Source organism: Thermobia domestica, chromosome 4 (genome assembly GCF_964235325.1).
Source record: "Thermobia domestica chromosome 4, izTheDome1.hap1.1, whole genome shotgun sequence".
Lineage (NCBI taxonomy): Eukaryota > Metazoa > Arthropoda > Insecta > Zygentoma > Lepismatidae > Thermobia > Thermobia domestica.
Window position 1 is genome coordinate 284,836,573 of NC_137457.1, and position 16,227 is coordinate 284,852,799.

At 40.6% G+C, this 16,227-nt stretch overlaps 1 protein-coding gene across 1 annotated transcript in view; it reads left to right on the forward strand.

The window, feature by feature from the left end:
- The window catches only part of LOC145684123 (uncharacterized), a 36,592-nt gene extending 21,928 nt beyond the window's left edge, over window positions 1-14,664 (forward strand). The window contains 2 exon segments of the mRNA XM_081756049.1: window positions 9,593-14,322; window positions 14,324-14,664. Coding sequence (XP_081612175.1) covers window positions 9,593-14,322; window positions 14,324-14,467 — 4,874 coding nt within the window. The 3' untranslated portion in view covers window positions 14,468-14,664.
- The last annotated feature ends 1,563 nt before the right edge of the window (window positions 14,665-16,227 follow it).

Consider the following 16,227-nt stretch of genomic DNA (forward strand, 5'->3'; position numbering starts at 1 on the left):
TAACTATAGATGCAAAACGACTGTGAACTACGCTAATTTCCAGTAGTTCAGATTGTCACTAGTTGCACTACTTTCTACCTGACTCAGATCGCCAGCCTGCTAGCATGTAATAAGTGTAACCTAGTATCATAAGGTATTGAAGAGATACTCGGATTATGGATTAACCGCGGATAGAAAATATCGATGGGTATTTGGACAAAGGTGATATGTCCATACTTTCATTTTGTCATAAATCAGTTCTCATAAATCAGTTTCATGCAAAACTTTGTTTTTGTTAATGGAATATTTACTGGAGGTTCTTTTGTTTTTCTTATATATACACTGTGCTACAAATGCAAAATGACTTCGGACATTATATAAGTTAAAATCTGATTTTCGAAGAAAAATGGTCATATCACCTTTGTCCAGATACCCATCGATATGACGATGCAAGCAAATAATGTGAAGTTAAATATTGCACAATACGAAACATGGACTAATACAATTTGATTTTTAGTACGACTTTTCTGGTATAAATCAATTTATCTTATCACAAAAACAAGTGTAAATTACAGCGTTTAGAGAATGAACGGAACGAACGTAGTAAAGACCTCTCACTCGTGCTAATTTTCAAAAGCACTGTATAGTGAACAGCTCAAGCAACAGAAAACTTGGACAGACAGCGATAGGGCGTATTAACTGAAATCAAGCATTTTTATTGATTATAATCAGCATCCAGTTAGCGGACGCATTTAATTTTTAATTAAGGGTGTTCGTAGTATCTTTTAGTTGACATCATTAGTTTCGTAACCTTGCGTAACGCACTCCGCAACCAACGGTTTCACATATAAGAAACTTACGCTATTTCTGATAGGTTTAATACAAATAAAAACGTGCCAAGTTCCGTGCAAATGATGATCCTGGTATTAGAAAGTGCCGTCTGATCGATATATGAAGCTAAATTTTTTCTGATGCATGGAACTAGCATATTTTTTGTATTAATTGTATATAGAATCGACCCATATGCATGTTATAGATTGTAGCATTCTTTGACATTTCCAAGGTACTGAGATTTGTAATTGCATCAATCGTGAATACTGTTTTATTTGAACCCACGAGTGGTCTTGATAGATTTTCTGTTTGGGGGAGGGCAAGATCGGCTAGAACTCAAGGGCAGTGGGGATGGTTTCCTTGACTGGAGTGTTTCACGACTTCCGCATTAAAAGTAGGACTAGTTTCTTGAATATTACGGAGCACCGAGGTTGTGAAGTCCTACATTTGAACGTGAGATCCAAATCACGTGCAGTCCCACTTGGGATCGAACCCGCGTCTCCGTCGCCAAAGGTGCATATATTAACCATTTAGCCATGTGGGAGGTCTAGAAGACTTCGTAAGAGCTGATAAAGAAAAGCCAGCTAGCTGTCTTGTTTTGCGGTTTAAATTTTTCATGTTAACTTCGTAGTTACCGAGGTGTCTCGCTCAAATGACCATCTAGTCTCATTTAGTAATAATAATAAACCAGCTAATTAACAATAGGCTTTTGTGACTGCTGTACCATAATTTCTTTTCTTTATGATGATTACAAACACCGTCGTAACTCAGTTAAATGAACACTGAAAATTGAAGCCATAAACAAATGTACAGAGAAAAATACTTCGCATAAGATTTTTTAATATCGGAATATTTTCTAAGATTTGTGATATTAGTTTTCTTAAGATTCGTGTGATATTAGTCTTCCAAATTAGTTATTTTAAATTAAATAAAAATCGTCTCACGGTTATGGACCGAGGAGCAAAACTCAAGAAAATCCACGCGCACGGTGTTCGCGTACAACAAACTACTTATGCGCTGGACTCGAATCCCACCCACTAGAAGTGCTGCAGAGAACTGGCAGGATCTTAAAAGCCTTAGTGGGTGGTAATCGGAACTGTCCGAACAATCATATCCTCTTACTAGTGACATTGTAACTTACGTTCAACGACGTTGCCATAGCTTTGGTCCCCATTACATTGTGATTAATGGCTTACACATTGGGTTCTTTCTATATAGAGAAGGGGGAAATAAACACTGACCAATTTGCCTGCATATATAGATCATTCCGTCTCAATGGAAAAAGAAATATTCTGTTGAAAGCAGGTTGAAAGTGTCAGATAACAGCAACATCAAGCACTCGGAGTTTCTAGACTACTTTTTTCTTCGCCAAAACATTTGAGACATTCCATTCCATATTCATATGACTGAGATCAGCTTTTGCTCACCCCCTATTTTTGCCGAGAGCTGCCGTCCAGTTCGAATTTTGTTCCTCTCCAAAGGAAGAAGGAAGATTTTTTTCACTCAGTGTCAAATAACAAAACACAAACCATTCGGAGTTTCCACGCTATTTTTTATTTATTTATTTTTTTTTCCGCCAAAACCTTTCTCAAGTGACAGAGGAATACGCACTCACCCCTCTGGTCGAAAATTGTCAGCTAGCTTGAATTTCTTGGCAACACCGGATTTCGGAGAAAATGTTTTACTACCATGTAGTGGGAGGAGAAGGTTAATAGGTCAATTTTCCATACCTCCCCCCAAGGTTTTTAAGAAGTTTCTAAAACTGTACCACTGTTTACTTTTATTTTAGAAAGTCTTGGTACTTTCGACTGAGAAAATTGGAATAATCGAAGACTATGAACATCCTGTTGATTTTCTCGTGATACTTCCATTTTCTCGAACAATCTCATTCCACCAATTCTTCCATCATTTACTTGCCTATCATCAGTCTCCTTTAACCTAATGGGCATAATCATGGGACGTTAAAATGAGATTTCGTTTAATTTTCGACGACTTAACTGGAAGCGAAAAGAAATTACATCCGAAGGCATGAATAGTAGTTCATTTTTATGTAATATTTGTTCAGAAGGTAACTTGTCTTAACAGTTAAAGATACTTGTACTAGCAGATTTAACTTTCAAATTTGGCAATGTTGGCTTATGCACTGGTTGACCAAATGACGGAGATTGTTTTTGCAGTATAGTGGAACCTCTCAACATTAGAAACTAATTGGACAAAATTTGTCCGTTAAATGGAGGTTACATAAATTTAGAATATTTTAATTATAACTAAATGTACTACTGTTAATATACTGTATTCAGTGTTCAAATTACGAGAGGATGATGGAAAAATCACCCTTTGTAAAGAAAAAAGTATCACTAAGAATGTCTTTGTGAACGTGCACTGAAAAGTACAGTGGTTCAATAATTTTCTGAACCACTACAAATCACAAGTCTCTTAATTCGCTTACTGACTGAAAGGTGAAGTAGCTCAATAAGAAATCAGGACAGTTCATGAATTTCTGGGGGTGGGTGGGGGGAGGTCGGCAGTAGTTTCTTACCGTGTAATTCTGGGGACACAGGTGTGATTGAAACTTGTAACTCATACATTAGTGAAGGAATCAGTTGATTTACTTGCAAGTATTTTCTGTGCTAGATATATCTAGGAATAATTCCTGTCCGTTTTGAAGAGGTTACTAAAATTTTGTAGATAAGACTACTCGTGTCGGTTAAAGGAATTTCTACTTTAGTTTAACATAAAATAAGAATCAGTTGTATATTGGCTACATAGTAGTTCCATTGGGTATAAACAAGTGTCCCAATATCCTAAGCAAAATCCGTGGTTGGCTGTGAAACCAGCCAATTGTGGCGTGGGCTTGTAGGCTTTCCAATGCTCCTGTATTTCCTATATACTTGCGTCTCTTCGTATAAACTCCTATATTTCCTACATTTTAATGAAACTACCTATATTTTTGTGGCATTGCTACTTACACTTGTAAAAATAACAAAGAAATAAGATGTGGGTGCTTGGAGGACCAAAAGAGGGAATTCAGGGAGGATGTGAAGCGATTCTACATTTGTGTGGTTTCAAAACTGCTTAAGAAATTACTAATATTGAGATGGTTGTTGAAGTACCTGCAGTGTCTACATCCACTATTCAGAAAGGAGATTGCTTGTTTATCCCTTGAGCACAGAATTCGGCGAAAGAAATTAAGCATGTATTTGCAGATTCTAAGAACGTAGATGTCTTCATGGACGAGTGGAAACTATTCTGTGTAGCCAGATCCTTTTTACACTTTTCTTATGGTCGTTGCTTAGTACTGGTGAGCTATATACGAAAACACTAAGAAACTTGTCTAAAATTTTGCAACGAGATAATTACCCACCTAGTTATATTTAGAGTAGAATGTATGTTATCATGTTATATTGGTGTAATTTCCAGGTTTTTTATTATTGGATAATTGAAATGTTCCTTCCAATCGGTAGAAATACGGTTATGAGTTTCTTTATTCCTTGTTCTTTCAAAATGCTCCAAATACACAAATGTTCCTTCAAAATGTCCCAGGAGATACATACATACATACATACATACATACATACATACATACATACATATATATATATATATATATATATATATATATATATATATATATATATATATATATATATATATAAATAATTTTCCTACAGCTTCACGAAACCTATTATTTCGTCGTGATTTCCTATTTTTTTTTTTTTTTTTTTTTTATTAGCATTGGAAAACTTGGGCTTGTCATTTTGACAGGTTGGAAATTTTTTTCCTTCTTGCCCAATGGTGATAGTGCTAGGGATGGCATGTCGGAATTGTATAGTGAGACTCTTAACGGAGGCACTGAAGCACGTCGTGATATTAAGTTTGATGCGAATGAAATGCCCCCCTTTCCTCATGTAAATTACAATACGTTGTTAATTAAAATAGTCGCAGTGTGCAACCACACGTTTCCTATCGCTGAGCTAATAATCAGATCCCTTGCCGAAAGTCCTTAACCGCATGTTGCAGTGCTCAATCGTCAGGGAATGTCTTCTTTCCCCAAAACTAATAGAAATGCAGAAAAGTTGTGATCATTGGGAAAGAGATCGGACTGGGGACGAATGAGGAAGAGCTACATACAAGTCATGAAGAGTACCATTTTTTGGGTGACATGTATTGTGCAACATGAGCACACCATCTTTGCTTATTGCTGAACACTTGCGGGCAAGTTTGCGGTCAGTTTCATAGAGATTTGTACTGATGGTTTCACTTCGCCTGAGAGAGATATGGTGGAACACTCAACTATGGTTTCCAATTTTCGGTAAGCCTAAATCGGAACACTTTACTGAACCTGTCCAACTCTCCGGTCTCTCATAAAGTGAGTAAAAATTATACTGAAAACTTAAACCCAAACCACAGAACAACTAGCGTCAGCTTCTTTGCGGTTAGCTGAGCAGAAGCGAACCATTGGACCAGAACATAATGATTTGTCTGCCAATACGGAAGTTCAGCGATAGTATCATATCCTGATGTTTCGGGGTTAGTCATAGGTACATATCATGCGTGAGAATTTACAAATATCATTCCAATTTTGTAAGTGTTCCGAGTAATTTGGTGTGCCGACATACGAGGTAACATTAAAGTTTCTATACCAGCTGTTTATAAGAAAGTATTTTATCTACGTTTACACACTATTAAGTTCAAAATAGTCACTTGTACAGCAATGCAGCTGTTGATTCGCTCCTGATCTCTGGAATGATGTCCAAATGGCGGCCTTTGAGCTGGATCTTCAGCTTCGGGAAGATAGCAAAGTCTGCAGGAGCCAAATTTGGCGAGTAGGGTGGGTGCGGAAGTGCGATCATCTTGTTTCTGGTGAAACTCACATGTGAAAGCACAGTGACAGGGTTCATTGTTGTTCGTGGTACAGCCAGTTTTTCGCACGCCACCGACTCGGTCGCTTTCGCTTAATATCCACCTTCAGACACCCTAAAACCTGGTAGAACTCGCTATAAACGGTCTGGCCGGTGGGAATGGTTTCGTGATACACAATGCCGCGTGTGTATATTAAAAAAAAAAAAAAAAAATGCTGTGGACCTGCCTCGCCTTTTTCGATCATGGAGATGATGGGCTCTTCCACTGTGAAGATTTGCTTTGTCTCGGTCTGCCCGTACATCCAAGTTTTGTCACCGGTAATAGTTCTGGCACGCTGATAGTTCTTTGCAAACTTCGACACTGTGTTCCTTCTGCTCCTGAGGACGAACTTGAGAAACATGGCGCACGTTCAGATCACGCATGAGAATTGCTACCATTGGTGTCATATGGAACAGCGCAGGCAATGGTGTGGATTGGTCTGAGATCCTACTGCACAAGTTGCCAAATGGTTTCAACCTTTTTAGGGTTTTGTGCTCGTTGAAGGGCGTCCTGATTTCTCGTCTTCCAGTGCGCGTCACCCAAAACAGCTCACAGTTCATTGCAGCATCTCTGTACACTTGCCGAATCATGTCAAGCGTCTCTGGTGGATTTGCTCAGATTCATAACAGAATTTCACGTTCGTTCGTTGTTCTAACTTGCTGTTCATGATTAAATTAGATGTGGTAACGCATGTGGCCAGAATAGCATCAGCTACCATCTGTTAGCGTGTTACAGAACTAGGCTCGAAGCTTTTCGATACCACCTCGTACAGTACGTTCCTCTAACCCGTACTTCACACATGTGGCAACTCTCACCATATTTTATGCCTACAACATGTGTTAGATGGTGTTAGGATACCAACCTGGATGTTGATCACGTTCCAACCATTGTCCTTGACTTCATTTATCATAGATTAATTTTCCATCTGAAGTAATAATCCGATGCAGGAAACTTTCCCAATTATTCGCACTGACTGTCAATTCATGTTGCGTCTTTGAGTCATCTTCCACCTTTCTGGTGGTACAGAGCCATCGAACTATAAATGGCGTTGTGTACTTAATGATACATCCAGACTCGTAACAAAATATCGCACAACACATGTTACTGATAGCTGTGCGATCAGTTTAATTGCGGGCCACACAACATAAATCATATTACAATGTTCTGTGTGGCTGTTGCAAGTGGAATCTTTCCCCGTCACATCAAAAGAACGTTATGTTACGGCATATACTAGTCTGAACACTCCACATATACCCGCGTAATATAAACTTGCACAGTGGGGCAAAAATTCAACAGAAAGTGTTCAAAACTAAATATCTTGCTTGAAAGAATTGAGCTGGAAACTTAAAAATTGACGCACTCGCGGACGGAATATATTGAACCTTGGAATGAACGAGACGACGAAGCACATATTGTAGGATGGATGGAAATCCTGTCATAAACGGGCATTTTTTTTTTTCAATTCTGACTGCCTGTTTCTGATTTTTAAGTTTTTAATTTTTTTCCCTCACTTATGTCGACTAGTCGAAAAAATTTCCACTCAAGAAAACACTAGAAAATAATACTTTCACGTAGATATTTAGTATGTTGAAGAATTTGGCTCCACTTTTTTGTACTGCAGCTACTCTGCAGTCTTGCAACCTTCTGAAACTCTAGTTCTGATTGCCTTAGATAACCAACACATTGACATTAATTATTCGAGGGGAAAAAATGTAATTTCAATCTTGAGTTTTTGCCTCTGTGATTAGTTTGTGTCGCGAGAAAAATAGTTTGGGTTGATCGATTATCAGCAGAAGTGTTCACTTCTTCCTAGTCTTTTTATTCCTGTGATGAATAAAAATGAAGATAGCAGCAGCCAGCTCCACATACGAAAACATCGTCTCCAATGAACTCGGATAAATTCGGAAAATGCGTGTTACAATGCGGGATGACTACACTTTTATGGATCTCTGTAACGTAGCAGAATATCGTAACATGCTGCCGCATATCGCACCGCATATGTTAACGTTGTTCTTTACGGGTATTTAAGTCTGGGGACAGTTGAGCTCAGCTGTGAACATGTGTACCCACATAGCCCACTTTTTGATGCTGTCACCGGAACGAAATTTCACAAACTGCGAACAGTGCCTTCATTCGCCATTCATGATCCAAATACGCTACTAACGTTCTGTGATTTGCTATGCGGAGTACCTCTTTTTGAATTCCTAAAGAAAAATAATTTCTAGTTTGTGTGTCACACCTCGTATGAAAGTGTACGATGGAGAATACAAGACTGGTCCAATAAATCATTGTACTTTACAGAATCAATTGTGTGACATCACCTTCAAAGTAGTCTCCTTCAGCATTCACTCACTTCTGCATTCGGGGCAGACAGTTCTGGAATGAGGTTTTTGGAAGGCCCTTCAGGAGATTCTCCGGTTTTGTCTGAACCTCAACTGAGGTAACATGGGTTCCCTTTGAACAAGATTTAACTTTAGGAAATAAAAAAGTTGCATAGAGCCAAATCAGGTGAATAAAGAGGATGCTCCATCACAAATGTTTATGCTTATCAGAAACTACTACAGATAAGGCCGTGTTGCATTGTCCTGGTGCAACAGCCATCCATCACTCCACAACTGGCCTTTCTTCGTAACTTTTCCACGAAGTCGTTTTAGTACTTCAATGTAGTAGTGTTCATTAAGTCTGACTACTGGGAACCCACTCAATCATAACAATTCCATTAATGTCGAAGACAACATTGCCTTGAATTTTGATTTTGACATGCGTGCTTTTTGGGTCTTGGGAATCCTGGAGAATTCCACTGCATCGACTAGCGCTTACTTTCTGGATCATAGGTAAAAATCCGTCTCATCACGTGTTACAATGAATACCAACAAATTTCTTAAGTTTCGAAAGAAACTTGATTCGCTGTCGTTTTCGGTTTTTACATTAGACATTTTTCCGGCAGAATGAAGTTGCACATGTTCACTCAATGACGCAGTACTGCGTACTGGCGTGATCGATGAGGTCGAAACTGGCCGCATGGATAGAGGTGGGTAGGATGACGTCAGCAAAACAGTTGCCAACTCCTCTGTTTTCAAACGACACTGTCTCGTTTTGTCACACCTCGTATGACCCTTGCTGCATATGTATGGTGTTTGCGGCGTCAAACGCATGACCTTCATTCCCATGATGCTCCTGCGGACTTTCCCTCCTAGCGTCAATGCAAGACATTTTATTCACACCAAATTGATAATCTTTGCGTAAGTCACTACGTAACTTAGTTTCATCCTTCATAAGACAGTAAATTCAGTCTCAACGCTTTAGATTATGTAAGTTGGAGGACTTCAGAACTTGGACTTCCCTTGTTCAATTTGCCCCAATATGCAACAGACCGAAATCCTTGCTTAATGAATATACGCTGCTAAGAAAGTCTTATTGTACAATCCTTATGATGAATTTTGTATTTTATTAGTCAAGAAGGTTAAGAGCTGTCACGCTTCCACGCACAAGTTATTTCATACGTGCAGACAAATTGTTTTACAAAGCCATCAATTATTAAATTTATTAAGATATTCTTGCAAATGAGGGATATATGATAGTACATCTATTGCTGAAATGTCTGCTAGAACATAAAGCGAAAGGCATTTCACTCAGCTCGACTTCGGGGAACTACAAGTATTATGTATTCAGTCTATGAATATTTTTGTTTGCAACAAAAAATATTTTTCTTAGTAATATTACTTGGTCTTTTTTTTTCTGCTGTAATATATTCTTGTACTTGGCTTTTGTAAGGAACTAACAAAACTTTCCTTTAGATATCACATCTATATTTTAGCTGTCATGTTATTAATTTTACGAATTTAATTTCTGAAATTTTCATTTTCTTATTTTTCTGTAGAATCTACCCTTCACTTGGTGCTTCGTCTCCGAGGAGGCATGCAGATCTTTGTGAAGACTTTGACCGGAAAGACCATCACTTTGGAAGTAGAGCCATCAGACACCATTGAAAACGTGAAAGCCAAAATCCAAGACAAGGAAGGTATCCCACCAGACCAACAGCGACTGATCTTTGCTGGTAAACAGTTGGAAGATGGCCGAACCCTGTCCGATTATAATATCCAAAAGGAATCTACCCTTCACTTGGTGCTTCGTCTCCGAGGCGGCATGCAGATCTTTGTGAAGACTTTGACTGGAAAGACCATCACTTTGGAAGTAGAGCCATCAGACACCATTGAAAACGTGAAAGCCAAAATCCAAGACAAGGAAGGTATCCCACCAGACCAACAGCGACTGATCTTTGCTGGTAAACAGTTGGAAGATGGCCGAACCCTGTCCGATTATAATATCCAAAAGGAATCTACCCTTCACTTGGTGCTTCGTCTCCGAGGCGGCATGCAGATCTTTGTGAAGACTTTGACCGGAAAGACCATCACTTTGGAAGTAGAGCCATCAGACACCATTGAAAACGTGAAAGCCAAAATCCAAGACAAGGAAGGTATCCCACCAGACCAACAGCGACTGATCTTTGCTGGTAAACAGTTGGAAGATGGCCGAACCCTGTCCGATTATAATATCCAAAAGGAATCTACCCTTCACTTGGTGCTTCGTCTCCGAGGCGGCATGCAGATCTTTGTGAAGACTTTGACCGGAAAGACCATCACTTTGGAAGTAGAGCCATCAGACACCATTGAAAACGTGAAAGCCAAAATCCAAGACAAGGAAGGTATCCCACCAGACCAACAGCGACTGATCTTTGCTGGTAAACAGTTGGAAGATGGCCGAACCCTGTCCGATTATAATATCCAAAAGGAATCTACCCTTCACTTGGTGCTTCGTCTCCGAGGCGGCATGCAGATCTTTGTGAAGACTTTGACCGGAAAGACCATCACTTTGGAAGTAGAGCCATCAGACACCATTGAAAACGTGAAAGCCAAAATCCAAGACAAGGAAGGTATCCCACCAGACCAACAGCGACTGATCTTTGCTGGTAAACAGTTGGAAGATGGCCGAACCCTGTCCGATTATAATATCCAAAAGGAATCTACCCTTCACTTGGTGCTTCGTCTCCGAGGAGGCATGCAGATCTTTGTGAAGACTTTGACTGGAAAGACCATCACTTTGGAAGTAGAGCCATCAGACACCATTGAAAACGTGAAAGCCAAAATCCAAGACAAGGAAGGTATCCCACCAGACCAACAGCGACTGATCTTTGCTGGTAAACAGTTGGAAGATGGCCGAACCCTGTCCGATTATAATATCCAAAAGGAATCTACCCTTCACTTGGTGCTTCGTCTCCGAGGCGGCATGCAGATCTTTGTGAAGACTTTGACCGGAAAGACCATCACTTTGGAAGTAGAGCCATCAGACACCATTGAAAACGTGAAAGCTAAAATCCAAGACAAGGAAGGTATCCCACCAGACCAACAGCGACTGATCTTTGCTGGTAAACAGTTGGAAGATGGCCGAACCCTGTCCGATTATAATATCCAAAAGGAATCTACCCTTCACTTGGTGCTTCGTCTCCGAGGCGGCATGCAGATCTTTGTGAAGACTTTGACCGGAAAGACCATCACTTTGGAAGTAGAGCCATCAGACACCATTGAAAACGTGAAAGCCAAAATCCAAGACAAGGAAGGTATCCCACCAGACCAACAGCGACTGATCTTTGCTGGTAAACAGTTGGAAGATGGCCGAACCCTGTCCGATTATAATATCCAAAAGGAATCTACCCTTCACTTGGTGCTTCGTCTCCGAGGCGGCATGCAGATCTTTGTGAAGACTTTGACCGGAAAGACCATCACTTTGGAAGTAGAGCCATCAGACACCATTGAAAACGTGAAAGCCAAAATCCAAGACAAGGAAGGTATCCCACCAGACCAACAGCGACTGATCTTTGCTGGTAAACAGTTGGAAGATGGCCGAACCCTGTCCGATTATAATATCCAAAAGGAATCTACCCTTCACTTGGTGCTTCGTCTCCGAGGCGGCATGCAGATCTTTGTGAAGACTTTGACCGGAAAGACCATCACTTTGGAAGTAGAGCCATCAGACACCATTGAAAACGTGAAAGCCAAAATCCAAGACAAGGAAGGTATCCCACCAGACCAACAGCGACTGATCTTTGCTGGTAAACAGTTGGAAGATGGCCGAACCCTGTCCGATTATAATATCCAAAAGGAATCTACCCTTCACTTGGTGCTTCGTCTCCGAGGCGGCATGCAGATCTTTGTGAAGACTTTGACCGGAAAGACCATCACTTTGGAAGTAGAGCCATCAGACACCATTGAAAACGTGAAAGCCAAAATCCAAGACAAGGAAGGTATCCCACCAGACCAACAGCGACTGATCTTTGCTGGTAAACAGTTGGAAGATGGCCGAACCCTGTCCGATTATAATATCCAAAAGGAATCTACCCTTCACTTGGTGCTTCGTCTCCGAGGCGGCATGCAGATCTTTGTGAAGACTTTGACCGGAAAGACCATCACTTTGGAAGTAGAGCCATCAGACACCATTGAAAACGTGAAAGCCAAAATCCAAGACAAGGAAGGTATCCCACCAGACCAACAGCGACTGATCTTTGCTGGTAAACAGTTGGAAGATGGCCGAACCCTGTCCGATTATAATATCCAAAAGGAATCTACCCTTCACTTGGTGCTTCGTCTCCGAGGCGGCATGCAGATCTTTGTGAAGACTTTGACCGGAAAGACCATCACTTTGGAAGTAGAGCCATCAGACACCATTGAAAACGTGAAAGCCAAAATCCAAGACAAGGAAGGTATCCCACCAGACCAACAGCGACTGATCTTTGCTGGTAAACAGTTGGAAGATGGCCGAACCCTGTCCGATTATAATATCCAAAAGGAATCTACCCTTCACTTGGTGCTTCGTCTCCGAGGAGGCATGCAGATCTTTGTGAAGACTTTGACTGGAAAGACCATCACTTTGGAAGTAGAGCCATCAGACACCATTGAAAACGTGAAAGCCAAAATCCAAGACAAGGAAGGTATCCCACCAGACCAACAGCGACTGATCTTTGCTGGTAAACAGTTGGAAGATGGCCGAACCCTGTCCGATTATAATATCCAAAAGGAATCTACCCTTCACTTGGTGCTTCGTCTCCGAGGCGGCATGCAGATCTTTGTGAAGACTTTGACCGGAAAGACCATCACTTTGGAAGTAGAGCCATCAGACACCATTGAAAACGTGAAAGCTAAAATCCAAGACAAGGAAGGTATCCCACCAGACCAACAGCGACTGATCTTTGCTGGTAAACAGTTGGAAGATGGCCGAACCCTGTCCGATTATAATATCCAAAAGGAATCTACCCTTCACTTGGTGCTTCGTCTCCGAGGCGGCATGCAGATCTTTGTGAAGACTTTGACCGGAAAGACCATCACTTTGGAAGTAGAGCCATCAGACACCATTGAAAACGTGAAAGCCAAAATCCAAGACAAGGAAGGTATCCCACCAGACCAACAGCGACTGATCTTTGCTGGTAAACAGTTGGAAGATGGCCGAACCCTGTCCGATTATAATATCCAAAAGGAATCTACCCTTCACTTGGTGCTTCGTCTCCGAGGCGGCATGCAGATCTTTGTGAAGACTTTGACCGGAAAGACCATCACTTTGGAAGTAGAGCCATCAGACACCATTGAAAACGTGAAAGCCAAAATCCAAGACAAGGAAGGTATCCCACCAGACCAACAGCGACTGATCTTTGCTGGTAAACAGTTGGAAGATGGCCGAACCCTGTCCGATTATAATATCCAAAAGGAATCTACCCTTCACTTGGTGCTTCGTCTCCGAGGCGGCATGCAGATCTTTGTGAAGACTTTGACCGGAAAGACCATCACTTTGGAAGTAGAGCCATCAGACACCATTGAAAACGTGAAAGCCAAAATCCAAGACAAGGAAGGTATCCCACCAGACCAACAGCGACTGATCTTTGCTGGTAAACAGTTGGAAGATGGCCGAACCCTGTCCGATTATAATATCCAAAAGGAATCTACCCTTCACTTGGTGCTTCGTCTCCGAGGCGGCATGCAGATCTTTGTGAAGACTTTGACCGGAAAGACCATCACTTTGGAAGTAGAGCCATCAGACACCATTGAAAACGTGAAAGCCAAAATCCAAGACAAGGAAGGTATCCCACCAGACCAACAGCGACTGATCTTTGCTGGTAAACAGTTGGAAGATGGCCGAACCCTGTCCGATTATAATATCCAAAAGGAATCTACCCTTCACTTGGTGCTTCGTCTCCGAGGCGGCATGCAGATCTTTGTGAAGACTTTGACCGGAAAGACCATCACTTTGGAAGTAGAGCCATCAGACACCATTGAAAACGTGAAAGCCAAAATCCAAGACAAGGAAGGTATCCCACCAGACCAACAGCGACTGATCTTTGCTGGTAAACAGTTGGAAGATGGCCGAACCCTGTCCGATTATAATATCCAAAAGGAATCTACCCTTCACTTGGTGCTTCGTCTCCGAGGCGGCATGCAGATCTTTGTGAAGACTTTGACCGGAAAGACCATCACTTTGGAAGTAGAGCCATCAGACACCATTGAAAACGTGAAAGCTAAAATCCAAGACAAGGAAGGTATCCCACCAGACCAACAGCGACTGATCTTTGCTGGTAAACAGTTGGAAGATGGCCGAACCCTTTCCGATTACAATATCCAAAAGGAGTCCACCCTTCATTTGGTGCTCCGTTTGCGCGGTGGACATTAACAGGTTTTCTTTTGACAGCTATCAGTATTTTTTCATAAGTTAAATTCAATGCATTTTTCGTAGCTTTGACAACAGTATTGCTTTTCGTATAATTTCATATTTTCTGTAAATATATTAAATTTCGTCGTCCTGGCTATATTTGAGGGTCTTCACAAATTTATTTTGTGGAAAATTGTACATTTTTATTCATATTTTAATGTATACTAGATTAGCTGTCGAATAAAATTCTTGTCTTTCAAATGCAGTTTGCTCTCTGCTACTATAATATTTGTAAAAATTCTGAACTAGTAAGTCGTGTTTAGTTTCGAAATGCTTTCATTTGTGTACCGAATATATTTTTCCGAGAATATTAAATGTTGATAAGCGAGTACGAGAAATCTGGATACTACTGTGAATGTAATGATCCTTCGATCTAAAAAGCCTATAAGGGCGAGTGGAGAACATTTTAGGAAATGCTTGAACCAAAAGGCATATAAAGGGTTTAAGTGAATTGCAGGATTTAATGAGATTTATCCTTAAGATTTAGTGCAAATTCTTTCGAGATACCTAGTTCTTCCATATATTCCGTCTGTTTTCGCAATTCTCTACAGTAGTTCCAGATATCCAGAGGAGGTCGTGACAAAGCGAAGACACGACAAATCGCACCAGTCTCAGCAGCTACATACTGAAGATGGGGTGGAATCAGAGAACTGTATTGCTGTAATTGCGTTATAGAAGTGTAGCAAGAAACCAGTGGAAATTTTGGTAGGTACGAATCAAAAGTTCGCCATTAACCATACAAGACCCAGAGCAGGAAGTAGGGTTAGCATACGTCTGCATAGTTTCAGAAGTTTCTGGTTTGTACATTGACAGTATCAAAAACTTGAAATTTATTTATTTATTTTAGACGTGGTTTTGATGTTATTTTCTAGTACAGTACATCAAATTTTGTCACGTAGTATCCTAGTTCATGTTGAGAGAGCATAAAAAAAACGCCCAAAAATTCCCTACAACGCACCCTACAAATTAAAAAAAAAATTCTGACACGTCCGTAATGATCGTAAAATTATGGTTCATACGCCGTTTTGTTCAGAATGGAGTAGCCTTTCAGATGGTATCACCCGCATGTCCCTCGGACATCCCCAAGGAGGGAAAAATTGAGGAAAACAGGGATTTTTGTTGAGCCGGTTTGGAGCCCTTTGGCGCGGCCCTGGGTAAACAGAGATCCAGAAATCACTTTCAAAAATACTACGTAGTGTACTAATTGCTTGTGCCAAATACCAATCTCCTATCTTCAACACTAAGGACGGGAAAAATATTTTCCTCTTCTGCGAATATTCCCAGAATACCCTATATAAATTTCAAAAATGTCTTGACACGTTCCTAATTATCATAGGATCACGATTCATACGCCATTCTCTTCAGAATAGAGTAGGCTTCCAGATTGTATTACCCTCATGTCCCTCGGACGTCCCTAAGTAAAGAAAAATTGAGTAAAATAGGGATTTTTGCTTAAAAATCCCTTTTTTCCCGTTTTGGGGCCCTCTGGTGCGGACCTGGTTCAACATAGAGATCTGGAAATCACTTTATAAATTGTTCTTATGGTACTAATTATGTGTGCCAAATACCAATTTCCTATCTTCAGTACTAAGGGCGGGAAAAATATTTTCCTCTGCGAATATTCCCAGAATGTCCCAGAATACCCTATATAAATTTCAAAAATTCCTGACACGTCCCTAATTATCGTAGGATAATGATTCATACGTCGTTCTTTTCAGAATCGAGTAGGCTTTCAGAAAGTACCACTCAAATGTCCCTATCATG